A 26277-nucleotide genomic window follows, 5' to 3' on the forward strand; every position below is an offset into this window, starting at 1 on the left:
TGTTATGTAGCCGTCCTCTACTACAGCTATTCCCGGTCTTCCAAAAGGTGTGACGTAACCATCACTCTGTACATCCACTTCCGGTTTTCCAGCAGGTGCTAAGTACCCATCACCGACCACAGCTACGTCACACATCCGGTGCTGCGACCTACGGAGACTAGCCCCGCCACTCAGGTCATAGTTCAACACAACACGTGATTTACCTCCCTTGTCGATTACCTCCCTTGTATTTCCAAACCAAACCATTAGATCGTGTTGTGAGTTCCGTCCAATTTTTGTTCGCGTTCCATCGTTACAGTCATCAATATACTCGTACAAGCTACAATCCTGAAAGGGATACTCGGTGCTCTCCATGACAGTTGCTCTGGTCTCGTCTAAAGGATCAACAATACACACGAAATCAATATATAGTTTCAAGAAAACTTATAAATAAAATGTTTTTCCTCTTATAAAATAAAATTACCAGGACTTACCATTTTCATCTTTTAAATTTCTCCTGCGCTGTTTTGAGCTTTAAAAAAATTTGAACGGATTATTAGCTAAAGAAATTGTTGAAGTAAAAATAGTACTGAGCAAGAAATAAATTTAGATTTGACTATCCTACATTTTCGTAACAAATTTTTTTTTTTGGCAAAAATCACAGAAAAATTGACCTTATGATAACTTTTAATAAAATGCATCCGTTATTGAGATTAATGAATAATATTGATTGGCTACTTGTGATAATATTTACGTAGCGTTTGTAGGACGGCGTGGTCGGATTGTAGAGCACACGGCTAATACGCCGAAGATTTCGAGTTCGGATCTCAGGCTCTGGTCTATAAGACTTGCCTGAGTCGAGTCAGCTCAGCTCTAACGAGTACCTGACTCAGGTAAGGGAGGGTAAAGCCGGCTATGCTTTAATGCTGACCACACCAAGCCTCACATGCCGAGGTCACTGAAACAGGTCAACACTATCTTCCACTAGGTTCAAAAAGTGTAACATTGACGTATGTCACATCGCGTTTAAATCATCATACATTATGTTTTGATTCATCCTTCATGGAGCCTAAGTCAGTGGCATCACTTCCTCAACAAATGTAATGGACTACAGTATGATAAACCAATAGTTACCTTAAACGGACCTTGACCACTTTCTTCTTGTATATCGCTAAAATCAAATTTAAAAAAGTATATATATATATATATATATATATATATATATATATATATATATATATATATATATATATATATATATATATATATATATATATATATATATATATATATATATATATATATATATATATATATATATATATATATATATATATATATATATATATATATATGCTGATTTCGTCTTCCTAAACATTAGGGTAAACAGACATATTACGTAACTGTGTTTAAACATACAGGGTAGGGGTGGGGATTGGGGGGAGAGGGGCGGGGGGGGGTAGACATAACAAAGTTCATATAACAGTTGTTGTTACCCGATACTAATCGTCATCAACATCTCTCTCCCTAAGAAAAAAAAATGTACTACCTTTAAACTTAAGTAACAATCTATTTTTAAAGAAAGGACAAAAAATAAGCAACGGAAAATGTATTTATCACCTCGATAATTGGCCTACTCATAATCTTTATAAAGTTGTTAAGTACTTATCACGATACCCTTGTATTGTTCTAGATGGCTGAAGCCCTGCCCTACCCATCCCACCCCTTGTTAAATTTAATCAAAGCTACTACGAACAACCAAAATACGACAAACATAGTTTTATATGACACTCTACGATACTGAAAAGAAAAATCTACTACACATCACAGTTGCACAGAATAGTTTACGAATCTGGAATTGTTTCACACAAAGATGTCTATGAATGCAGTAGTTACCTTTGAATCACACATAAAGCTATAAGAATCTTGTAGTTACCTATCACACAAAGATGTCTATAAATGCAGCAGTTACCTATGAATCACAAATAAAGCTGTACTAATCGTGAAGTTACCTATGACGCAACATATCAACACCGACAGGAGCAGCACAGCGCCAGGTACCGTTACCACGGTAACCAGAAGATGAGGACTCTCTGTGTCATGGTCTAAGTCACCTGTGAGACGAAGGTAAAGAAAACGTGAAGCCTTGAGTTGTGGTGTTGCTCGTGTGCTCGACAGAACTGCTCAATCACAGCACCAACGATCGAACATGAGCTCTTATCTAATTTACTGTTTTTTATTTATTTATTTATTTTTTATTTATTTATTTATTTATTTTTAATACTTTTAAATTATACATTTGGAGATGAATAACTACCTAAAATGTTTCAGATGTCTAGCATAGAATAGTCTTCTCAATGTTAACTTGTAATGTAACACTTCACTTTTATATAACAAAAAAAAACTGATAAAGGTAGACGCAATTTTCTCCATCATAAAACTCAGCGATTAAAATATGTTAATCTTATACATGGAAAGTACGACATTGTTTTTCTAATGGAACATATAGCGATAACGATTCAGAGCTTTACAAATATCCGATGGTTGTAATGACAGAAACCCTAAGCTTTCATTGAATGGTCTGTCTATTTAATGGTGTAATAACGGAAGGTATATAGAACAAGATAAGCCTTCCGTATGTAGTAGAAGATAGGCCTAATGTATACAGTAGAAATTACAGTTGAAATTAAGCGAGTTTATCTAGTTATAGATAGACTTATTATATATAGTAGAAGATAAGCTTTCTGTATACAGTAGAAGATAAGCTTAATGTACATAATTAAAGATAAGCTTACTTTACATAATTATAGAAAAACTTACTGTATATTATTAAAGATAACCTTACTTTACATAATTAAAGATAAACTTACTGTATATCATTGAAGATGATATTATTGTACATAATTAAAGATTACCTTATTGTATATCATTAAAGACAAGCTTATTGTATATCACTAAAGATAAGCTTACTGACTATCATTAAAAATCAGTGTTTCTTCCAGACTTTTTTCTCCGGGGGGGGGGGGGGGGCACTTGAAATTTTCGGGGGGGGGGGGGGGCGGTAGACTTTCTTCGGGGGGGTGGACACTGTTAAAAGTATATATTTTCTATATAAATTATATAAATTTCATTTCGTTCGGGGGGCGGGGGGGGGGGGGTAAAAAAAATTCGGGGGGGGGGGGGGGCGAAGCCCCCCCCACCCCCCGAAGAGATGCCTGGAAGAAACTCTGTTAAAGATATGCTTACTGAATATCATTAAAGATAACCTTAATTTACATAATTAAAGATAAACTTACTGTATATCATTAAAGATAATATTATTGTACATAATTAAAGATTACCTTATTGTTCATAATTAAAGATAAGCTTACTGTATATAGTAGGGAAGTGCTGGACTTGGCTGTAAATACTGGCACTACTGTCACTGACCAGACGGGCCTGGATCTGAGCATCACTGTAGTCAAGGTCAGCTGTTAGGTTGACCACAATGTGGTGTGTGTTGGTGCTGTCTGTGTGGTTACAGTAACACAAGGCTTGTAGGTTCGGAACACATCCATTGGTTAGACTCACGTTGCAGAGCTTCAGATATATAAATATAAATATATATATATATATATATATATATATATATATATATATATATATATATATATATATATATATATATATATATATAGGTCAGAGTGGTGAGAAGTGGGACAAGTAACAAATGGGACAGCGCATTATTTCGGTAATTTGGGACCAAATTTTCAAGGTACCCGAATGTTTATTAATAACAATATTCCTGTGCCAGCATTTCATTAGTATGAGCTGCAGTGTGCAGTAATTAACAAATATTATTTAGTATATTTACAATCATATGGACAGCGTCAAAATCTATTTGACATTGACGATCTTATTGTTAGGGGAAGTTCTTTATCCGTTTTATGATTTGTTTGAATCCTTTTTCAGGTATGTTTGGAGCTATTGATAACGATAATAATAACAGTCTTATTAGTAAAGATAGGGTATGTACATGTATGAATGTGTTGAGTGCGTGTGTGTGTGTGTGTACGTACGTCTCTCTCTCTCTCTCTCTCTCTCTCTCTCTCTCTCTCTCTGTGTGTATGTGTGTGTGTGTGTGTGTTAACATGTATTTAGTAAAGACGCTTTAAAGTGTTTTGAAAAAGCTAAGCAAATGTTGCACCTCGCCTTACTGTTACAGTTTTCTATAAGATAAAAACGAAATAAAACCTCACGTTTGTGAACATCTTTTTCCCCGTCTTGAGCAGGTAAAACTGCACTTGAACAGGACCCTCTGTCCAACCTACGACATAGGCCTCTGCTTTAAAAATTATGTTGTGTTTCCTCTTGTCACTAACTGTAGTGTTGATTTCTTGTCTGGTGTAAGGGTTAAGTATCAAATTTGATACCGGTTTATCTGATAAGTAACACAATGAACACTTTTATGTATGTATATATAGGTATATATATATATATATATATATATATATATATATATATATATATATATATATATATATATAAAACTCTATGCATATACGAGAAAAATAGCCCGTTGAGGATACAACGGGCGCTAGGTAGATAGTGCTGTCTATTTTCTCTAAACTAAAACCAAAACCAAAATCACCACCTTAGTTCAATTTAACCGGAAACGAAAAAATGACATTGAAAACGGATTTTTATTCAGAATCGGTACTTTAATTTATATAAAATATAGTCATAGGCATATCCCTAAACCATGCACCTAATCTCATTCATGACAAAAGTCGCATTTAGAGTTTCTTTCAGGCAACTCTACTTGGGAGGAGGGGGCTCCGCCCCCCCCCCCCCCGCCCCCCATCCCACCCCCCCCATAACACACACCACAAAACATGTCTACCGTCCCATTCAACGAAATATAATTATATACTTTTTCCAGTGTCCGCCCCCTCCCCGAAAATTCTACCCCCGCCCCCGAAAATTTCAAGTACCCCCACCCCTCTCCGGGGAGGAAAAAGTCTGAAAGAAACACTGGTGTCGCGCTTAGCCACTACCCGAAGAATTGCATTAAAGAAATTGCAAGAAAACCACTTTTTAGATTAGACACATTAATTAGGCGGTAATTTTATTATAGAGTATCGATGAAGAAATTTCTTTTGAGTTGGGGAGGTGGGGGGGGGGTGCTCACACGTTCTTACGCGGGGGGGTGGGGCTTCGCCCCTACCCGAAGAATTGTATGCAAGAAACTCTTCACGCAAACCATTTAGATTAGACAAAATTGCCTTTTTATTCAATGTTTACTCGAGAATCAATGACGTCATATTACTGTGTGCACTCTCCGGCTTGACGTCATATTTCGTTTTCGTTTCACTGTGAACGTTTTTAAATTGCTTGTGTTTTCTCTATAGCGTTCTTGTCAGATAGATAGATAGATAGACAGACAGCGAAACTATTAGTATTAATAGGGCTTACATATATATATATATATATATATATATATATATATATATATATATATATATATATATATATATATATATATGCATGAATATATAAAGTGTTAAATAAGAATATTCGAGAAAGTTTAGGGGAGATCACTCCCGGTTTATTAAATCTTGAAGCGGGGCCTAATAACAAATAGCCGCCATGTTTTTTTTCTATCGATAGGAATCCCGTTTACAGCAGTAGATTTAGTTAGAAAATTTTATCTCTCCCTAACTAACGAGACTTGAATTAAATATCCAAGCATAAATAACCTTTTAAACTCTTTCCCGCCCATTTTTGCGCCTTCTTAGGATCGGCGCCCGGGGCAGCCGCCCCACCCACCCTCCCCTAGCTACGCCACTGGAAACAACTCGATGAAGTGTAAAGTTCGAGGCTGTACGAGCAGATCAGGACAGCCGCATCAGCACAGAGAGAGACCAGTAGATACCTGAACTAAAGTGGCTGTAATGGAGACATTTCGAAATGTAGTAAAAGCTGATCAAAGAGAGCTGCGTTTTGAGAGAGAGAGGGAGAGAGGGAGAGAGAGAGAGAGAGAGAGAGGGGAGAGAGAGGCTTGTCTGAAATATATTCAAAGCATTTCACCATATTACATTTTACAATAATTATCGTGCATCGAAAGGGAAGTGCTTCTTAGTACAATTAAACATTACATTAAAATAATAGAGATTAATTAACTTTTTTTAAAAATAATTAATTACATGGATAATTTTTTTATACTAATTTATTCACTTTACAATACTTTTTCAATGAAGGGCAATTTAGGAATTCCTCTTTTTCACAACACGTTTCAAAACTTACGGCTTATAAACATTTAAAAGAAGGTACACTACTGCCCTTTTCTGGGGTTATACTGTAATATAAGCGATCAGTAGGTTGACCCGAAAGGCTAGGGTTTATGGGGTAGATAAAAAAAGATGTTGGGTTCTCATACAAAGTAGGGATTTCATGTCGTGGGGTGGGCGATAAAATAAAACGATAGGGCTGGGAAATTGCTAATTTCTAGATATTATATAATGGCAGGCAATTTCATTTGAATATATAATTAAAGCTTTCTTCGACTGACATTTCGGTAAATTTTCTATTTCCATAATTGCTGTAGAGCTGCGGGATTATATAAGCCAGTGGGTACTAACAGAGAATCGTAGCACCAGTAAACTTTGATCTGGTACCGTCAGCTTCTAGGTGACAGGTGAGTTTCTCTTGATATTAATGTGGTGTATGTCATGCTATAAAGCTACATAGATTAGTGTAATGTAGTTCTAGCTAATCACTATATAAATCTGTGTAACGTATATCTAGCTGAATTACTATTCTAGATCAGTATAATGTCGGTCTAGCTATATCACTATATAGATCAGTGTAATATAGATCTAGAAGTAGTATATTAGGTCCCTTTTGTTTAGCATGGCGCTGGCGCTGGCGGATGTGGTGGGTGAAGGCGCAAAGGATATATAGTAAAATACTCACCCACCCACCTGGGTGAGGGTGGGTGAAGAGGGTGGCGCAGGCCGGCGGGACAACGAGATATAGGAAAATAATCACCTACCTGGTTGAGGGTGGGTGAGGCGGGTGGGTGAGGGTGGGTGAGGCGGAGGGGGAGTAGGTCAGTAGGTCACCGGAGGGTTAGACATGTTATATAGTAAAATACTCCCCCACCTGGCGAAGGGTGAAGGGTGAGGGTTAGACGTGTGTGTTATATAGTAAAAAACTCCCCCACCTGGCGCAGGGTGAAGGGTGAAGGGTGAGGGTTATATGTTTGTTTGTTTTTTTGTTGTTTGTTGTTTATTTGTTGTTTATTTGATTGGTTTAATTCATTTTGTTTGTATGTTGACCTACTGCCCTACTCCACCTCCGCCTCACCCACCCTCACCCACCCGCCTCACCCACCCTCACCCACCTTCACCCAGGATGTGGAGTATTTTACTATATAACATGTCTAACCCTCACCCTTCACCCTTCACCCTGCGCCAGGTGGGGGAGTTTTTTACTATATAACACACACGTCTAACCCTCACCCTTCACCCTTCGCCAGGTGGGGGAGTATTTTACTATATAACATGTCTAACTCTCCGGTGACCTACTGACCTACTCCCCCTCCGCCTCACCCACCCTCACCCACCCGCCTCACCCACCCTCAACCAGGTAGGTGATTATTTTCCTATATCTCGTTGTCCCGCCGGCCTGCGCCACCCTGCGCCACCCCACTTCACCCACCCTCACCCAGGTGGGTGGGTGAGTATTTTACTATATATCCTTTGCGCCTTCACCCACCACATCCTCCAGCGCCAGCGCCATGCTAACCAAAAGGGACCTAATATACTACTACTAGATGAATCACTATATAGATCAGAGTAATGTAGGTCTAGCTATGTCACTATATATGTCAGTGTAATGTAGGCCTAGCTAATCACTATATAAATCTGTGTAATGTATATCTAGCTATACCACTTTACATATTCGAGTGGTTTTTATCTAGTTTAGTATTTCGACTATTGAAGTTTATATCAAATGACAACTAAGGTTGTTTATGTAGAAAAAAATTATTTGTCTTCCTAAGAATATCTAGCCAGACTGTTGGATGAAACCAGCGGTAGTTCTCTGTTGTTATATTACAGCTTGTTACGTTTAGGGAGGTTACTTTAGTACAGAATATATATGCGTATGCTCTTATTAAAATATGTAAACATATGTTAATCAAATATCACCGAGTAAGAGACACTATCTGTTTAGAGTATTGGTCAACCCAAAGCTATTTTTTTTAATTGAATTCTGAAGTTTTCGACCAACCCTTTTCAATATCGTATTAAAAATGTTCTTAACGTTTTAGTGCATTTAAAAAATATTGTTGTGATAAACTATGTTATATGTTTTAGTAATAATTAAATACACATACATTATAATCTATTCGCTTATTGAAGCTTATAGTAACACATACAGTCCGAAGAGCCTGGTACGTCGGACTCCCAAGTCCCCTATATGATAACGAGCCAGGAGATTTGTCCGCACTAGACGGGCGAATCTCCGTTGCTTGCTCTAAATAGCGTGGGGGAGGAGAGGTGCAAGACTGCCGGGAACCATGAAGGGTTTTACTCTCGACCCTAACCAGATGTCTTGACTTTAAGCTGCGGTCTTCACGTGGCTTCGGATGTGTGCCACTAGTCGGACCAAGCTCATGACCCCCCCTAGTGGGTACGGGATGGCTAGTGGTAGCCAACAGCAGCTAGAGGTTTTTGATCTGGCCGAGTAGAACTGCTGTATGCGTTCGGCTCTTCCGAAGAGCCTGGTACGTCGGACTCCCAAGTCCCCCACATAATAGCGTGGGGGAGGAGAGGTGCAAGACTGCCGGGAACCAAAAGAGTCCGCCGCCAGATCTTTCTTTGACTTTAAGCGGCGGCCTTAACGGGGCTTCGGAATAATGCCACTGGTCCGATCAAACTCATGTCCCGCCTAGTGGGTGCGGAATGGCCAGTGGCAGATAACAGTAGCTAGAGGGTTTTGATCTGGCGGAATGCCCCCCACGATCAAGCTGGGTACCAGGCGGTGGGACGACGTCCCGCGTCTGGTGGGTGGGGAAGGAAAGCCCGGTGAGAGCCCACGGAAGTAGCGACCGATGTGTGGGGAACTCTTGTGGTCGGAGTTTGCTACACTGAGGCCTGCCTGGCTAATGGAAGTGAACCTTCTGAGCCGGTTTCCGTATAAGGAAGGAAGTAACACATACATTATTTTATTTATTTTTTACCTCGTGGGTTCAGTTAGATCACTGGTTTTTTTTAACTCTCACAAAACAGAGGCTCTAGGCGAGAACTGGCTCTAATTCTCTTTAAGTCAGGGGCGTAGCGAGGGGGGGGGGGGGGGCGGGGGGGTGCGGAGCGCACCGGGTGACACCATTTAGGGGGGTGACACCAAGGCAAAAAATAGCAACATATATAGAGAAAAACTCGAGGGGGGGGGGTGCAAATCGAAAGTTTGAGGGGGGGGGGTGCAAATCGAAAGTTTGAGGGGGGTGCAAATCGAAAATTTGAAAGTTTGTCCCTGGGAAGGGTCTCTATGCCTCTGGGGGGGGGGGGGGGGTGACTCCATTAAGTGCCGCACCGGGTGACACCCGACCTCGCTACGCCACTGCTTCAAGTAATATATTGCTGTACAACACCAATCAGTCTTTTTAAATAGTGATTTAGCTACACCCTTCGTGTTGAAACACACTGTGTAATGTTTTCCTGATGCAATTAGTGTAATGAATAATAATGAGAGTTTTACTAATTTAAAAAATGCATTTATTTTCAACCCTATTTAGCTTTGAAAAGTCAATCATAATATAGTGAGTATCAAATATAGAAGCAACTATTGTAGTACAATTTATAACTATTATTGTCAGCACTGTAATATTACGCCAGCTGAATATAATTAAGTTCTACGTTTTACAGTTATTAAAATTTATTAAAAATTAATTAGGCTTCCAATTAAGTCAAATTTAATGACACGATGCATTGTCTTCATGTCTTGACCCACATTCCAATTACGAACCGTATCTGTCAGGTAGAAGTGCCTGCAATTTCACTCGGCCGTTTCGATCTAGACAGACTGACGACAGACTGACGAGAAAGTGAGTTAAATAAAAGCTTGTAAAAAAAGAAGAAAAAACCATCAATACTTTATTATATTAACAATTTGCAGGGAACTTCAGCTAAACCAGAACCATGAATTGTCTTCTGCTTGTGACGTGTTTTTCCGCCATTTTTGTCGCCTCTCTGGCGCTGGTGTCCAACTGGAACCAAGAGATGCGTGACTACGTCCTTGAACTTCACAACGACAAGAGGAGGAAGGAAGGAGGTTGCCAGATAAACAAGCTCATCTACGGTACGTCATACACAACAAAGGGAGGCTACTCTTAGCTGGGTGGAGGTGTGGCTACATTAATGGATTCAGTACTTGTTGTTTTAAAATAGTTTATATCACGATTCTATTTTTTTTTTAAATGAATTATTTAGGAAAAATATAATCAGTGTAAAATATAATAAATTTAAACTCCTATAAATTTGCATTCCAAAGTATCTGAGAGATCCTATGGAAAAGATAGGAAATAAACCGGGAGTGATCTCCCCTAAACTTTCTCGAATATTCTTAAGTAACTCGAAATATAGACAAGATTTTTAATTACTTAAACTTTTAACAATAGAATAATATCTCGTAGAAAAAAAAGAATTGCGCACCAAGCGAACGCCAAAACAAAATGTGCATAAAAGTGCGCAATATTATTAGTACTTTATAAATTTACATGCTTTTTTTGAGAAATCGGAAATAGCGTAAATTAGTACTTCCGGTCAACGGAAATTACTCAAAATTTGACGGAAGGTAGAGAATTAGATCTTTTACTTACATGTGAAATTTCATTTATCTATCTGAAATAGTACTCAAGTTATAGGCTTTTGAACAATTCAAAGTAGAAAAAGTACCACTTCCGGTTATTGGAAATCGCTCAAAAGTTGATATGGATCTACGATTTTGATAAAATACTTATATATGAAATTTCATCAACTCAGCTGTAACGGTACTCAAGTTATCGTGTTTACACACGGACACACGGACACACAGACAACGGACAGAATTGCTAAGTCCAGTTTTTACGACTCGATAACGCATAAAACGCCAAAATGTTTATATATTTGTATTTATAATTTTTTCCTGATTAAAATAAGTCCTCTATACTCCGGATGTGATGAAGGACTGAGGAGTGAAACGGTGAAAACTTTCAAATTTCATGTTATTCCCACGTTTTCTTTAACTTGCTTTCGCGTCTGTTTGTTTGGTTCTCCAATCAAATCTTGCGATCGATATTTCGGGCACTTCCCGGTTAGCTAGCGCGCTGAAATTTTCAGGGAAGCTTTGTTTCCGATGACCATAGAATATTCAATTGTTATTATTACTAAATTGATCCATGGAAACATTTTATTGAGCATTTTAGACCGCTATATAATTGTAGTAAAAACGTGGGGAAAAGGGGACATAACCCAGTAACTGTAATTTGATGAAAACAAGGTTCGGTACTTTCCCTCTTTTTACTGAGTAGTGTTCACGCGGTGTTTGTGTACAAACAACCGTAACAACTGGTGGACAGTATGGGGGAGACGATATGGTCGAGTGGTTGTGCACACGATTGCTAACCCACTCGACACGGGTTCAAGGCACGTGTTTTTTACGAGTTGTCTTCGTTTACCAAAAAAAAAAGTGAATGCGAAAAGATAAAATCGATAGCAAGATTTTAATGCAAACAAACAGACAAAGACTAAAAAGTAGAAAATAATTATCATTAAAAAAGTTTTTAAAAACCCACGTTTTCTGATTGAACTAAAAAGTAGAAAATAAATACTATACATCACAATAATGCAAGCGATCACTCTACTATAAGCGATGAAAAACGTAACTTAGAAGGCGGATGTATCGTTTCGTTTCATGTCGTAAATTATTCGTATTTTTTAGTTGTGTAGTCCCGTATTATGGCGCCGCTGTCTCACTGTTTATGTCCCTGTTTACAGCTAGTTTGTATATATTTCGTTTATATTGTTGTCAAGGTTTATATTAAGTGTCTTTTAATATATTTCTGTTGCATGTTTCGTGGCGTTTGGTTTGTTATCCGTGAATTAGGGACTATTTGTTTACGTGTAGTGTGTGAGGTGTGTGAAAGTCGATTTCCGGCTGGATGATTTTGTCTTTTGTGTGTGCTGAAGCGATGAGGTGAGGACGAAGGCGTTCCTCTTACCATCAAGTATAAAGTACATCATCTAGCCCTTATTATTTTGTGTATGTGTTCGTTACAAACCTGGACGGTGGTACGAAATCGGGTGTTTTGTTCTATTACGTCTGTTTTGTTTGGTGTAAAAAGTTTGTTTTGTTTAGTCGTGTTTTGTGTATTCTGTAGTTTATCATCTTTCTTATTTTGATTGGTTCCATGTAATAAATTTAATTAATTGTTAAAAGCTTTTTGTTTTTATTATTTAGACTAAGGTTAGATTATTAACCAGTCTTGGTTTAGCCGGGCTTGCATGGACCGGACGGTAAAAGATAAGCCTAGGGAAGGGTAGATAGATTTTAAGGTATCCCCCCCCCCCCCCTAGCAGGGCTTACACTAAAACGTTTTTAATCTTTTTTTCGGTACACTAGAGTTGCATGACTAAACACTATTGCACACCAAATAAACATTCAAATGCTCGTATAATAGTGCGTAAAAAGTAGGTCCCCTACTTTATTTAGTAAATATTAATTAATTCATAGAAAATAAATGTGGCATCCAATTTGTCAAATTTTATGTCAGATTGCATTATCATCGGGTCATGACCCACTTGCCAAGTTTGAAACGAATCAGTCAGAAGTGCTCGAAATTTCGCTTGGTAGTTTCAATCTGTGGCGACAGACAGGCAATCAGATAAAAGAAGCAGTGGCGGAACAAGAAAAAAAGCCCCCCGCCCCCTCGCAGAATTTTTTTTGGGCCCCTATATATATATACATATATATATATATATATATATATATATATATATATATATATATATATATATATATATATATATATATATATATATATATATATATATATATATATATATATATATATATATATATATATATATATGTATGTATGACGTCACATTTTTAACGACTAACAAAAAGCTTGCGAGGCTAAGAAAGAGGGATGGGATGGGGGTCGGCTCGGGAAAAAATCTTGAAAGAGACAACAAAACGCCTATGTACTTCAGCATCGCCCATTGTAAAACTTACTCAGGGGAGATAAGTCCAAGTATAGGCCTTAAAAGTTTACTATGATATTTCTTGTAAGAGCAAAAACAAGTAAACGTATATAAAACTGAAGTTTCTAGTTTTATATTATGTTTTATTATTTGTAGGATACAAGATAGTACAGGATACAAATTCAAACACTATCACAAACACATATTAACATTGAGAAATGTACAATGGATTTCGGGTCCCTAACCAATGCCGCAAAGAAGAACCGCGCATCATGAAAGCCCACTTCATATGTAGCGGCTTCTCGTGCTATGGACTTTTTTTTTAAAAAGAATTTTGCCGGCGACAGCGTGTGTTTGATTGTAGGGAAATAGAACTCGGCCTTGACGATGGTTAAAAAATACAACAATAAATAACTTTTTTTAAATTTATAAAAAATTTGACGACAATTTGTAGCCCTCTATTTGGTCCCCATCCCCTGCCCCATCCGCCACAGTACACTTTGGGGGATCGGTCAAACAGTTACGTGTCCTCTATTTAGCTATCAAGGGTGGGGGGGGGGGGGGGGCAACGAGTCAAAGAAGTCCTTCAAATTTGAAGAGTTGCCTATATTTTAATATTTTACACTGTAGTTTGTGTAATGGATTTTATCTTTTGCGGAAGAGCATGGTATAGTGACTGTAAAATAAAGATAATCGTACCGCAGCTAGTGTTTTTCTTTTACAAACCAAATATCAAGGCAAAAATTCACGAAAAATAAATTCACATTTTTTTTTTATAAATATTAATTTTGGTCAGCCGGGGGCCCCTAAACAGCCTGCCCCCCCCCCCCATTGCGGGGTCTGGCGGCACTGTAGTTCCGCCCCTGAAAGGAAGCAAGTTAAATAAATGCTTGTAAACATTGAGACTCCAAAAATCCTTTGACCCAGTAAAATTCGTGTGCATTATTAAATATGTAATGAACCGTTATTTTTTTTCAGACATGGATCTGGAGAACCAGGCGAGACGATGGGCCGAGGGCTGCGTCTACGATCACGAGTCTCTGCCTGGGAGGGGAGAGAACTTGGCCTGGGCCTCTATGGAGCAGCCTGAGAAGGAATTGATCCAGGACGGGTTCAAAGGGTGGTTCGACGAGAAGAATATGTACAGTTACGGCCAGGACTCGTGTTTTATGTCCTGTCATTACACACAGGTAGGAAGGGGAGGGTCAAGGTGGGGAGGAGTTGGTCAAGGTAAGGAGGGGCTGTTCAAAGTGGGGAGGCGCTGGTCAAGGTTGAGAGGGCTGATAAGGGTGGGGTTGGAAAAGGTGGGGAGGGGTTGGTCAAGGTAAGGAGGGGCTGTTCAAAGTGGGGAGGGGCTGGTCAAGGTTGAGAGGGCTGATAAGGATGGGGTTGGAAAAGGTTGGGAGGGGTTGGTCAAGGTAAGGAGGGGCTGTTCAAAGTGGGGAGGGGCTGGTCAAGGTTGAGATGGCTGATAAGGGTGGGGTTGGTCAAGGTGGGGAGGGGATGGTCAAGGTAAGGAGGGGCTGTTCAAAGTGGGGAGGGGCTGGTCAAGGTTGAGAGGGCTGACAAGGGTGGGGTTGGAAAAGGTGGGGAGGGGTTGGTCAAGGTAAAGAGGGGCTGTTCAAAGTGGGGAGGGGCTGGTCAAGGTTGAGAGGGCTGATAAGGGTGGGGTTGGTCAAGGTGGGGAGGGGAGGGGCTGGTCAAATACTGGACGAGGCTGCTAGTGCTAGGAATTGCTTAATGTGTTGCTGTGCTGGGTCAATGTATGTCTATGGTTAGTCAAGGTGTGGATCGGCGTGGTCTGTACGGTTGGTCAATACTTGTTTAGAGTTTATCAAGACGTCTTAAAGTTTGGTATGTAGGATTAATGGGATTTGCAGATTTTTCGGTCTAAAACGTTAATTCGTCAGTGTGTATTAGGGGTTGGTCAGCTTGGAGAGTGTTATTTATTTGTTATTTTTCGTTTGTTTGTCCAATAGTGTAGATGTATATAGGTAGTCGATTATGAACACCTGAATACTATCCAGATTTGCTAATCAATTAAGTACGAAGGTTCTAAATTTTTAGAAAAAATAATTTAGGATACAATTTAAATATGATTGTCCAAATCTGCGTTCTGATATGCACATCGTTCTACAAGATCCTTATGTTGTTTTATGCTTTTTTTTTTCTTGATAAGTATGTGTCTTTTAATTGAAACTTTTTTTTTACATAAATAACACAGGTAACATAAGACTCGAATCCCTTAAAGGAAAATGACATTCTAACATAACAAATGCCACTTGATATTTGCAGATTGTGTGGGACAAGACCCAGAAGGTCGGCTGCTGGTCAACCAGATGTCCCTACCTGACAAACGCCTACCCAAACGCCTGGTGGTTGGTCTGCTTCTACACCCCCAAGGGCAACTGGAACAGGCAAAGACCTTACCAGAAGTCCTGCAAGTCTCCCTGCAGAAAAGGTCAGACCGAAGAGAACGGTCTCTGTCTGGGTGACATGCCAGAGGAGAGCGAGGAGAGAGAGTGCAAGGACGAGAACCCAAGTTGCCAGGAGTGGGCCAACAGGAACCAGTGTGTGTCCAACCCTGGCTACATGAAGGAACGTTGCCGACTTGCCTGCAAGGTTTGCAAGCCGTAACCTGCCAGATTTTGAGGCGTAGAACAACTTATGACACATACATCAGCCCGAACGAAACACCACACATGACGCATGCTCAAACTACACATTTTATTTTCGTACAACTACCAAAGAATTATAAAGATTCTATATTTTAAATTAAAAACAGAATTGTACATACTTATATTTTTTCACGCGGTTTGTCAATCATATTAGCTAATATTTTACCTAAAGATTCACAGAGTCGCTTTTGTGCCCATGCACATTCGACTTACGACGTTTTTAAATAAAATATTTTATTTAAATAAATAAAATAAAATATACAAAAACAAATTTTGAGAATAAACATTGCTTAAAAAAAGTTAAAAGGCAATGAAAAATAAATATATCAAACCTGTTTGTTGTTTTCTGACAGTAATTATTTTCCTAACTTTTTCGCCTTTGCAAAAGTCGTAAATGAATGAAACGTTTTCAAGGACATTGAGAGAACTGACGTCGGCGCTGACGCATCCTTCATTGGAGGAAATTGTTTGCTGGCCAGAAACAAGTATTGCCGTACAAGGACGCGGAGAGTCTGGACAGCAAAACCTGATGTTGTTGTCATAAATTAGAGTTGTCTCCCCTAGCAAGTGAGTTCTGTTCACAAGGAATGTTACGTTTGTAATATCTGTGAACAAATTTGAACAAGAAGCTATTAATAAATCCATATACTTACCGCCACAAAATGTTCATATTCAGACATGCATGCACATCTATTTGTTCCCAGTCATATGAAAAAAAAAAACAGCGTTGAAAGTTTTTTAAAATGTTGCATTTTCGGAACTTTTGATGAGTTTTAAATCTTGAAGCAAGGCCTAATAACAAATAGCCACCATGTTTTTTGTTATCAATGGGAATCCCGTTCACAACAATTGATTTAGTTCGAAAACTAACCTGACTTGCATTAACGTGAGAGAGTACGAGAACTTACAAGTCCTATTGTGGACCTGATTTTATCAGGGCTGACAAATATGCGTACACACAACTATGATATCATTAAAAAGGGGGGGGGGGGGTTGGATGACACCATAAGGTGCCGCACCGGGTGACACCCGACCTAGCGACGCCACTGACGGGACTTGACTTACTATATTTCATTCTTCGAAGCCCTAGAGGAGCAAAAGCTATGCAAATACACATTTCCACCACATTCTGTTTTTGGCAGCTCTCTAGAATTTAGCCCATGTAACCTTCCCCCCCCCCCCCCTCGAATATTAGCGAAAAAAACTTGTAATAAACAGCAATACAAAGTATTTTTATCACATTCACATTGTATACTGCTTGTTCCCATGGACTTACTGTACATCCTTGGGAATCTCCGAACTGTGTTTACATCATAGCCAGATCCTTGCGCATGCTTCAGATGGCCGCGGATCAGCGAGTTGCTGTACCTGTGTGTGGCGGAGATGTTGATGATGATGTGGTAGACCTTACTCTCCTCCTCCCTCTGGCAGAAACAGTGACCTTTGGCATACATAGAGCATCTCTCTTCTAGGTTGACGAGGCAAAGCTGTTTACAATTTTTAACATTTTGATTAATTAATCCCAATTATTTTTTTCATGGTACAATTTTCTTAAAGTCGTGGCAATGTAATTTGTGTAGTTTGTAAATGAGTATTTTAATCTTTTGTAAACACACACACACACACACACATATATATATATATATATATATATATATATATATATATATATATATATATATATATATATGTATGTATATATATGTATATATATGTATATATATGTATATATATGTATATATATATATATATATATATATATATATATATATAATTTGTGAATTTTCTCATGTATTTTACTACTATAGTGTAATGACAGTCAAAATTACTTTGATACGTTTTATTGTTTAAACATGATCCTACTATTGCATGCAAAATAACCAAAAAAAACAACACATAAACGCACAGAGTGCAATAAAATATATTATCCCCCTCCCCTTACATGTTGAAACGTTGATCCTCCATCAATGGTAGCCTCGACCTTGACTGTTTTACCAGCAACCTGAGATGAATTACCTAAATCAACCTCGGCTTTGAAAATGGCGAAATCTTTGCCCACGATTAAACCTTCTTCACAGTGTGTCATACTGTCAATCTGGTTATATGGGTGTAATTTTAGAACACTTCCCACTGTGATAGCTGAAATATATATATATATATATATATATATATATATATATATATATATATATATATATATATATATATATATATATATATATAATAAATCTTTTTACTATTTGTGCCCAAGACACATGTGGCAGTAGAGTTTTTATTTTTCAACGACTTAGGCATATTAAGGAATAGTGTGGTCATCACTATGTCCAGCCGCCTTTACTTTTCCCTAATGTGAGTTAGGTACCTATCTCTGCTGGGTGGACTCATGGACTTCCTACGGACATCATAAACAGTCATGGAAATTAAGTTAACCACTATAAGCAATAAATGTTTTCTTTTCAAAATCTTACCGATAAAGACAAAGTTTGTTGCAGCCTGCATAAACTCCATTGTAGTGTCTAAAGAGGTTTTTTTCCGTTTCCAAAATTTAAATAAATTGAAAACCGATATGTATCGTTAGTTTCACCTACATGTATATAATAATGCTATTTTGACACTAAACTATAGAACTTTTGCGTTACAGTTTAGTTTTATAATAAAATACATTTAGGAAGTAAAAATGACAACACACACACACACAAACACAGTAAAGAACAAAAAAAAACTTAGTCTAAACACCGCTAATTTATTTGATTCTCTCGTCGCTTTTTTAGGTTGATGCTTTTTTTTTAAAACTATAAATTATATAATATATAATATTATATATACTCATATTATGAGTAAGCCAATAATAGTCAACGTGATATTAATTCTTTGTGGAGTGAAGTCGTTGAATCACCGACGTATTTCAGTTTAAGCTGTTACATCCGCTAGAAACTAAAGTGTGAGTCATTTCTCGCAACATTTTTACTTTCTCGTATATACGTAGTATAGAGAAATTATTGTAATCGTGCAAAAAAAAAATCGAGATTTTTACAAATCTCGACGTTTTACACCTCACTGATACGGAAAAACATAATTTTGCAATCTTGTCCGTATGTCTGTGTGTGTGTGTGTCTGTCCGTGTGTGTGTCTGTCCGTGTGTAAACACGATAACTTGAGTACCGTTACAGCTAGGTTGATGAAATTTCATATATAAGTATTTTATCAAAATCGTAGATCCGTATCAACTTTTGAGCGATTTCCGATAACCGGAAGTGGTACTTTTCCTACTTTGAATTTTTTAAAAGCCTATAACTTGAGTACTATTTCAGATAGATAAATGAAATTTCACATGTAAGTAAAAGATCTAATTCTCTACCTTCTGTTAAATTTTGAGTAATTTCCGTTGACTGGAAGTAGTAATTTACGCTACTTCCGATTTCTCAAAAAACTAATGTAAATTTTAAAAGTACTAATAATATTGCGCACTATTATGCGCTTTTTTTATTTGCGTTCACTTGGTGTGCAATTAATTTGTCTACGAGATTTTATTCTATTTTTAAAACTTTAAGTATTTAAAATGGATTAAAAAAAATTCATAAAAAACGTTTTAATAACAAGCTTTTATGTAATGATGCACTAAAAAGTAGAAAATAAATTATAGACTACTATTTAAATAACTATAAAGAAAAGCGTGGGTCACTTTAGTATCAATTGGATACCTTTACTAATGTTAAGGAAGACACCCACGCTTTTCTTTATAGTTATTTAAATAGTAGTCTATAATTTATTTTCTACTTTTTAGTGCATCATTACATAAAAGCTTGTTATTAAAACGTTTTTTATGAATTTTTTTTTCAGTACTTTACATGTTTTATCTACAATAGAGTTACATGACTAAAAACCATTGCACGCCTACTGAATATCACGTTCAGTAGGCGCGCAATGGTTTTTGAACGCAGCCATTACGTGGTCGTGATGGCGCAGCTATTGATGACGCGTGTGGTGTGGTTGGCTAGACATGCCTACTAATTCGGTCCAAATTTTAATTAATTCATAAAAAATCAATTAGGCATCCAATTAAGTCAAATTTAGTTTCAGATTGCATTGTCTTCATGTCTTGACCCACGTGCCAAGTGTGAATCGTATCGGTCAAGTATAACTGTCCGAATTTTCACTCCCACGTTTCTATCTAGACTGACGACAGACTGTCGACTGACGACTTACGACAGAGGAAGTGAGTTAAATAAAAGCTTGTAAAAATCATGTCTATAGCCCGAGTTTCCATCCCCTGTTATTTTATATAAGAATATTCGAGAAAGTTTAGGGGAGATCACTCCCGGTTTATTAACCTACCTCGTCATGCAAAGTTGAATATCTGAGAAAGTAAAATAGATATTAAACTAAAACAATGCATGTATTGGTTTGAATTTTATTTTTAAATTGACGTTAGGGAGGACCAATTTTTGTTACAAAGCAAATAGGTCTACTTGAATCTATAATCATCATTTCCATTTCTCATAGTGGGGACTTATAGTCGTTTCTCTCATTTCTCCTAGTTGGACGTACACATCCTTCTTTTTATAACGCTAAACAGTGGCGTAGTGAGGTCGGGTGTCACCCGGTGCGGCACTTAATGGTGTAACCCCCCTCCCAGGGGCGTAGCGACTCTTCCCGGGGACAAACTTTCAATTTTCGATTTGCACCCCCCCCCCCCCTCAAACTTTCGATTTGCACCCCCTCAAATTTTTCTCTATATATTTTACTATTTTTTTGCCTTGGTGTCACCCCCCTAAGTGGTGTCACCCGGTGTGGTCCGCACCCCCCGCCCCCCCCCCTCGCTACGCCTCTGACGCTAAATCATTACTCGTGAAACGAAATATGGATACAACAACAAGTTTCTCATTGACTTTGTTTCAATCATTCTCATCAGCAAGTTACTAGGAATGGTTAGATCTACGCTTTATCCGTAGTATTTTTAGTTTAACTAGTTAATATGTTACGTCCACATTAAAAAAAATATTACCTGCTACATGATGGTAAAAAAAAAAACAATTTCTTGCACTTCGGTTGACAGCAATGTGGTCTTTTGGTTGCCATCTTGTTTTGTTTTTTATTCTAACCCAGCACATCGCGTTCGTCAGAAAAGACTTTCCAGCCTTGTACGAAATTCATACCTTTGATGGTCGTCCATAAATGACGTCACACTCGTAGGGGGAAGGGGGGCGTCCGTAATTTTGTGACGGTGTGTGATGAGGGGTAAGGGGGGGGGGGGGGTTCAGATGGTGCGACGTCACACTTTTGCATTATAAAAAAGCAATGTTAAAAAACGAATTTTAGACGTTATTTCGCGTTTTTGAAAACTGTTTTAATAAATTGTAATAGGAATTTATTAAAATACTCCATGTTGGCAGAATTCAGACTAGATTTTAGAAAAATATCGATGTTTTAAAAAAAAAATTCAACTGCAATTTTGAGGCGGGTTATAGGCTGAGGTGTGACGTCATTTTAGGGGGGGGGGGGTCTGGCTTTTTGTGACGACGTGTGACGGAGGGGAGGGGGGGGAGGTAAAAATCGTCAAAAAAGCGTGACGTCATTTATGGATGACCCCTTTAGAGTTTACAAACCAGCATTCTATCGCTAGACCTTTAGAGTTTACAAATCAACATTCTATCGCTTAGAAATGTAATACATTTTCATTGCAGTTTTTTCTTCTTAATGGAAAATGAAGTAACAGTCCTCGTAGGTCTATTCGTATAGGCAAAAATAGTTGTTTACTTTTCAAATACATTTGTTAGAAAAATATTTTTCTTACCTATATTAGAGATTTTAAGATACTTCAGCCTCATGATCACGAATCGACCCCCTCCTCCCTACACACACACATACACACACACACACGCACGCTCGCACAAACGCACGCACTCACGCACGCACGCACGCACACACACATACACTCTCTCTCAATCGTGTTGTATATTGGAACATTGGAAACAAATATTCTGGAATATTCTAGAACGGTCTTGAATATCTGGGACAAAAATAATGACAGAGCAACTGGGCGTTGAGAAAAATGTTATTATGTATCTTCGAAAGTATGGATTAACCTCAAAAAATCATTACGGAGACTGCCGCAAACGCCGTACAGTATGTTTAATCCGTAGCTTATGAGAAAGTATCGCACAGCACGATCTGTTGTTTGATTTAATAAAATTAATCGCGAAAATGTTGTAAATAAAATAACATTTTATAATGTATGTCAAATATACTAGACTTGATAAACATCGGCATCGCGTAAGCAAGCAAAACAAAAAGTCCCACGGTTTTAGCTTAGAGAACATCGCTAGCGCAAAATAAGGCCCGCTACTCCTTAATAACATCTTACATCGTAAGAATTCCTGTATCGTATAATCATATTTTTTAACCACACAACTAGAAAAGAAAATTAAATTATAGTTGCACATCACAGAAAGTTAAATAACACCTGACGTGTTGAATTTCGCGAAAATTTAAAAAAAAACATATAATTACGTTTTCGATCTTAAATCACATAGTTTCTTTTAAATGTTTTCTTATCTATACCAACCGTTTTCGGATTTACCGTTCAACGGTTCATCTAATCGCCGAGAAGAAAATAGAACAGACACAAATTGGCACATCGCCCTATAGTTTACCACATAATGACACGTTGTTTTCTAGTATCTCCTCTCTCTATACCACGAGTCAACACTTTGAAAAGCGAAAACAAAATGACAGCCTTGTCAAATTATTGTGTTGGCAACACCTTCATCTAAACCTGATAATTGCTAGGCTTGCGCATTAACTCTTTGACATCTAAAGCCGCGTGGGAGGGGTTAAACTTTAAATAACTATTTTTAAAAATTGAATGAAAAAAATAATGGCATGGTTTTCGATATGACGACACATTTTGATTTTTTTTTTACCTGGGAAAAAAAATGTTGAGACAACTTACTGGAAATTTATGTCAAATAATTTTTAGAGCTGAACGATGGCAGACGCTAGCGCGGAAATTGTCTATTTCTACGGAGCTATCGTGGACTTCGGCATTCTAAATCTACTTGCTTTTTTAGGGACTGTCACCAATTTTATAAATCTTTTAGTATTCTTTCGTCAAGGTTTCAAAGACGAGGTGAACATTTCTCTAACCGCAATCGCAACTTGGGACATGATAAAATGTGCCTGCTATTTTGCTTACACAATCAACATCCCGTTGGGGTGGGTTTCTCCAGCTGCGGGAATAACTTGGCGAACGATATCGCAGATGTATTTCATAAACATCGTCTCGTTTGCGGGCTACGTTTCGTACGTCCTCGCCTCCTACGTGTCTGTTGAGAGGTGTCTATGCGTCAGCATGCCGTTCACGGTCAAGTCTATTTTCACGCCGAGGTTCTCGCTGCTGATGGTGTCGCTGAGCACGCTGGTGGTTGTGGGGTTGAACTTGGTGGTGTTCTTCGCCACGGACATCGTCTTCATCTACAGCCCGCAGTACAACGCCACCATCGCCTCCCTCAAGTTCACCAACTTCTACCACCAGTTCGAGACGCAATTCTCCGACGGTGTCAAAATCTTGCGAATCCTGCTCACCTTTTTACCGTTTTTCGTGCTCATCTTCTCCTCGGGGATAACGATGTACTTCCTGCGAACGTCGTCGAGTTTGATCAGGAAAGCCAAGCACACTAAAATCTCCACGTCCGGACTAAGCACAAAAGAAAAACAAGTCGTAAAGATGCTCTTGGTGATTCTGGGATTGTTCATAGGAAATCTTTTTCCCAGAATTCTCTTCTACGTCGTGCAGTTCTCACTTCCGGAGTTTTATTTCGGGAAACGACTTAACAACGTGTTCAATCTGACTTTCAGCGGTATTTTGGTTCTGGATTTTGTCAACCACACCTCCAACCTGTTCGTGTTCCTTACCATGAGCACCAACTTTAGGGTCAAGTTTATTGAGTTGTTTCCCTTCAGTAGACGGTTGTTTTAAAAGGGGGATCAATGGAGAGTTAGTTTATAAAGTAAGGAGACAACAAAAGTCTGATTTAAAGTGGGGCCACAAAGGAAGTTTATTTCTACAGTGGGAACCAGACCAGAATTTTGTTTAAGTTGGGTCCACAGCACTCGTTTTTTTAAAAAATGGACCACACAAAAATTGGTTTAAAGTAGCAAACACAGTGGGAGTTTTTTTTGCTAGTGAGACCAGAGTGGAAATTTGTTTGAAAGTGAGACCATAGTGGAAGTTTGTTTAAAAGTGAGACCAGAGTGGAAGTTTGTTTGAAAGTGAGACCAGAGTGGAAGTTTGTTTGAAAGTGAGACCAGAGTGGAAGTTTTTTTGAAAGTGAGACCAGAGTGGAAGATTGTTTAAAAGTGAGACCACAAGAAAAGTATGTTTAAAAGTGAGACCAGAGTGGAAATGTGTTTAAAAGTGAGACTAGATTGGAAGTTTGTTTAGAAGTGAGACTAGAGTGGAAGTTTGTTTGAAAGTGTGACCAGAGTGGAAGTTTGTTTGAAAGTGTGACCAGAGTGGAAGTTTGTTTAAAAGTGAGACCAGAGTGGAAGTTTGTTTGAAAGTGAGACCAGAGTGGAAGTTTGTGTTGAAGTGTGACCAGAGTGGAAGTTTGTGTTGAAGTGGGACTATGACAAATTTAGATGACACGGTTGGTTGGGACCAAAAGTTAGTTTTTACAGTGTGACACACAATAGATGTTAGCTTTTAGAGTTGGACCACAGAAGATGTTAGTTTTTACAATGGGACCACCAGAAATATTAATTTTTGTAGTTGGACCACAATAAACGTTAGTTTTTACAGTGGTACCACAATAAAAATAAGTTTTTACAATGAGACCACAATAAATATTAGTTTTTACAATGGGATCACCACAGATGTTAGTTTTAAAGTGGGACCACAGCACAATGCTAATGTATGTTGATTTTTCCTTTTGTTCATTCATTGTGGTTGAATAAAGTTAGATGGGAAAATACTTGGAAAAAATGTTTTAAAAGCTTTTATTTGACACACTAAGATGGGTGAATCATGTCGTAGTATTTTCTATACTTTTTATTATTGTTTACATAGTCTATAAATAAATTTGTTTGTGGATTTGTGTAAAATCTTGCAACTCAATTATGACCTACTTCTAACTTCAAATTTTACAGATCCGTCAATTTCAGATTCGAGGGAAAAAAAATCATTTAAAAAAAAATCTAATTAGAGTTGAGATTTGTCATTAAAAGACAATTAAAATACTTCTAATTTCAATAAGAAAAGGGTAGATAACACGATTAAATAAATGCGATTGGTATGTCAGCTATCCGACGACGGTGAACTATTTTATTCACGGCGGATTGGTTTTTCACCTGTCAAACAACCACGGACGAATTGTCTTTTACATATCGCAATCTACTGATCGGGTTTTAAAACAATTGCATGTGCACATAATTCATTTAGAACGAATTGTAAAAATAAACCGTGAGTGATCTCCCCTAAACTTTCTCGAATATCTATCTATATATATAATTCTCCTCTTCGAGCCGTTAGAAAACAAGCTGCAAACGCTCTCCCTACCTCCCCACCCCTACATGGTTTTAGTGAGCTGTGTTCACTCTAAATGTTTACAAGCAGAGCCAACGATTTTAAACGTAGGGGGGGGGGGGGGAGGGGGGGAAGGAAGGGGGGGGGGTTATGGTCCTTAACGAGCTACTTATAGTGTTTTAAAGAAATATTTTCAGTGTCAGCGTTGGTACTGTCGAATTCACAAATTATGAATTATTGAAAATTAGAAACAACTAAATAGCGGCGTATGTTATGCCGCGGGCCGGCTCGTATATATATAATTCTCTTCTGGGATCAGTTAGAAAACAAGCTGCAAGCGCGCCTTTGCAGTCCCCTCTCTTCCTCTCTATCGCTATCACTACCACCCCCACATGATCTGGTGAGCGGTGTTCACTCTGTTTACATTTTACAATCATAGAGACGGGTTTGGTGACGGCTATTAGGAGCAGATAATTGAGTTTGAAACGATTTTAAACTTAGAGGAGGTAACTAATAGGAGGCTGCTTTCACGTGTGTGTGTGTGGGGGGGGGGGGGGGTTAGTGTTTTTAAGCAAATATTTTCAATGGCAGCATTGGTACTGTCGAATTCACAAATTATAAATTACTGAAAAGTAGAAAAAAAACAACTAAATAGCGGCGTATGATACGCAGCGGGTCGGCTCGTTCTTTTATAAAACAACAACAGGGGATGGGAACTTGGGCTATAGACATGATTTTTAATCCATTTTAAATTCTTAAAGTTTTTAAAATAGAATAAAATCTCGTAGAAAAAAGAATTGCACACCAAGTGAACGCCAAATAAAATGTGCATAATAGTGCGCAATATTATTAGTACTTTATAAATTTA

At 38.0% G+C, this 26277-nt stretch overlaps 3 protein-coding genes and 1 long non-coding RNA gene across 4 annotated transcripts; 2 read left to right on the plus strand and 2 right to left on the minus strand.

The window, feature by feature from the left end:
- Positions 1–475: 475 nt before the first annotated feature.
- On the minus strand, positions 476–2079 carry LOC131930659 (uncharacterized). Its single transcript, XR_009384150.1, has 3 exons — positions 1992–2079; positions 1114–1150; positions 476–511 (listed from the first exon to the last, which is right to left on the minus strand). It is a non-coding gene; the product is annotated as an uncharacterized LOC131930659 (long non-coding RNA).
- An 8084-nt stretch (positions 2080–10163) lies between these two features.
- On the plus strand, positions 10164–15845 carry LOC131930662 (uncharacterized). Its single transcript, XM_059287247.1, has 3 exons — positions 10164–10323; positions 14187–14398; positions 15504–15845. The coding sequence occupies exons 1-3, from the start codon at positions 10164–10166 to the stop codon at positions 15843–15845; spliced, it is 714 nt and encodes a 237-aa protein (XP_059143230.1).
- A 341-nt stretch (positions 15846–16186) lies between these two features.
- Positions 16187–18379, minus strand: LOC131930663 (uncharacterized). The gene is made up of 4 exons (XM_059287248.1): positions 18355–18379; positions 17829–18025; positions 17163–17373; positions 16187–16491 (listed from the first exon to the last, which is right to left on the minus strand). The coding sequence occupies exons 2-4, from the start codon at positions 17970–17972 to the stop codon at positions 16187–16189; spliced, it is 660 nt and encodes a 219-aa protein (XP_059143231.1). The 5' UTR covers positions 17973–18025; positions 18355–18379.
- Positions 18380–23237: 4858 nt separating this feature from the next.
- LOC131930664 (uncharacterized) lies at positions 23238–23864 on the plus strand. The gene has a single exon (XM_059287249.1). It carries the CDS (start codon positions 23238–23240, stop codon positions 23862–23864), a length of 627 nt encoding a protein of 208 aa, XP_059143232.1.
- Positions 23865–26277: the final 2413 nt, after the last annotated feature.

This window comes from Physella acuta, unplaced genomic scaffold, assembly GCF_028476545.2.
Source record: "Physella acuta isolate Inbredline_101_S28 unplaced genomic scaffold, ASM2847654v3 ptg001814l, whole genome shotgun sequence".
NCBI lineage: Eukaryota > Metazoa > Mollusca > Gastropoda > Physidae > Physella > Physella acuta.

Bases quoted from the DNA above. Each gene is read 5' to 3' on its own strand.
- LOC131930662 (XM_059287247.1), top strand. From the start codon at position 10,164: ATGAATTGTCTTCTGCTTGTGACGTGTTTTTCCGCCATTTTTGTCGCC. The intron at 10,324-14,186 runs GTACGTCATACA...ATTTTTTTTCAG, and splicing joins GATAAACAAGCTCATCTACG to ACATGGATCTGGAGAACCAG. The intron at 14,399-15,503 runs GTAGGAAGGGGA...TGATATTTGCAG, and splicing joins TGTCCTGTCATTACACACAG to ATTGTGTGGGACAAGACCCA.
- LOC131930663 (XM_059287248.1), bottom strand. From the start codon at position 17,972: ATGACACACTGTGAAGAAGGTTTAATCGTGGGCAAAGATTTCGCCATT. The intron at 17,374-17,828 runs GTAAGGGGAGGG...AATTGTAAACAG, and splicing joins GAGGATCAACGTTTCAACAT to CTTTGCCTCGTCAACCTAGA. The intron at 16,492-17,162 runs GTAAGTCCATGG...ATTTGTTCACAG, and splicing joins GAGATTCCCAAGGATGTACA to ATATTACAAACGTAACATTC.
- LOC131930664 (XM_059287249.1), top strand. From the start codon at position 23,238: ATGCCGTTCACGGTCAAGTCTATTTTCACGCCGAGGTTCTCGCTGCTG.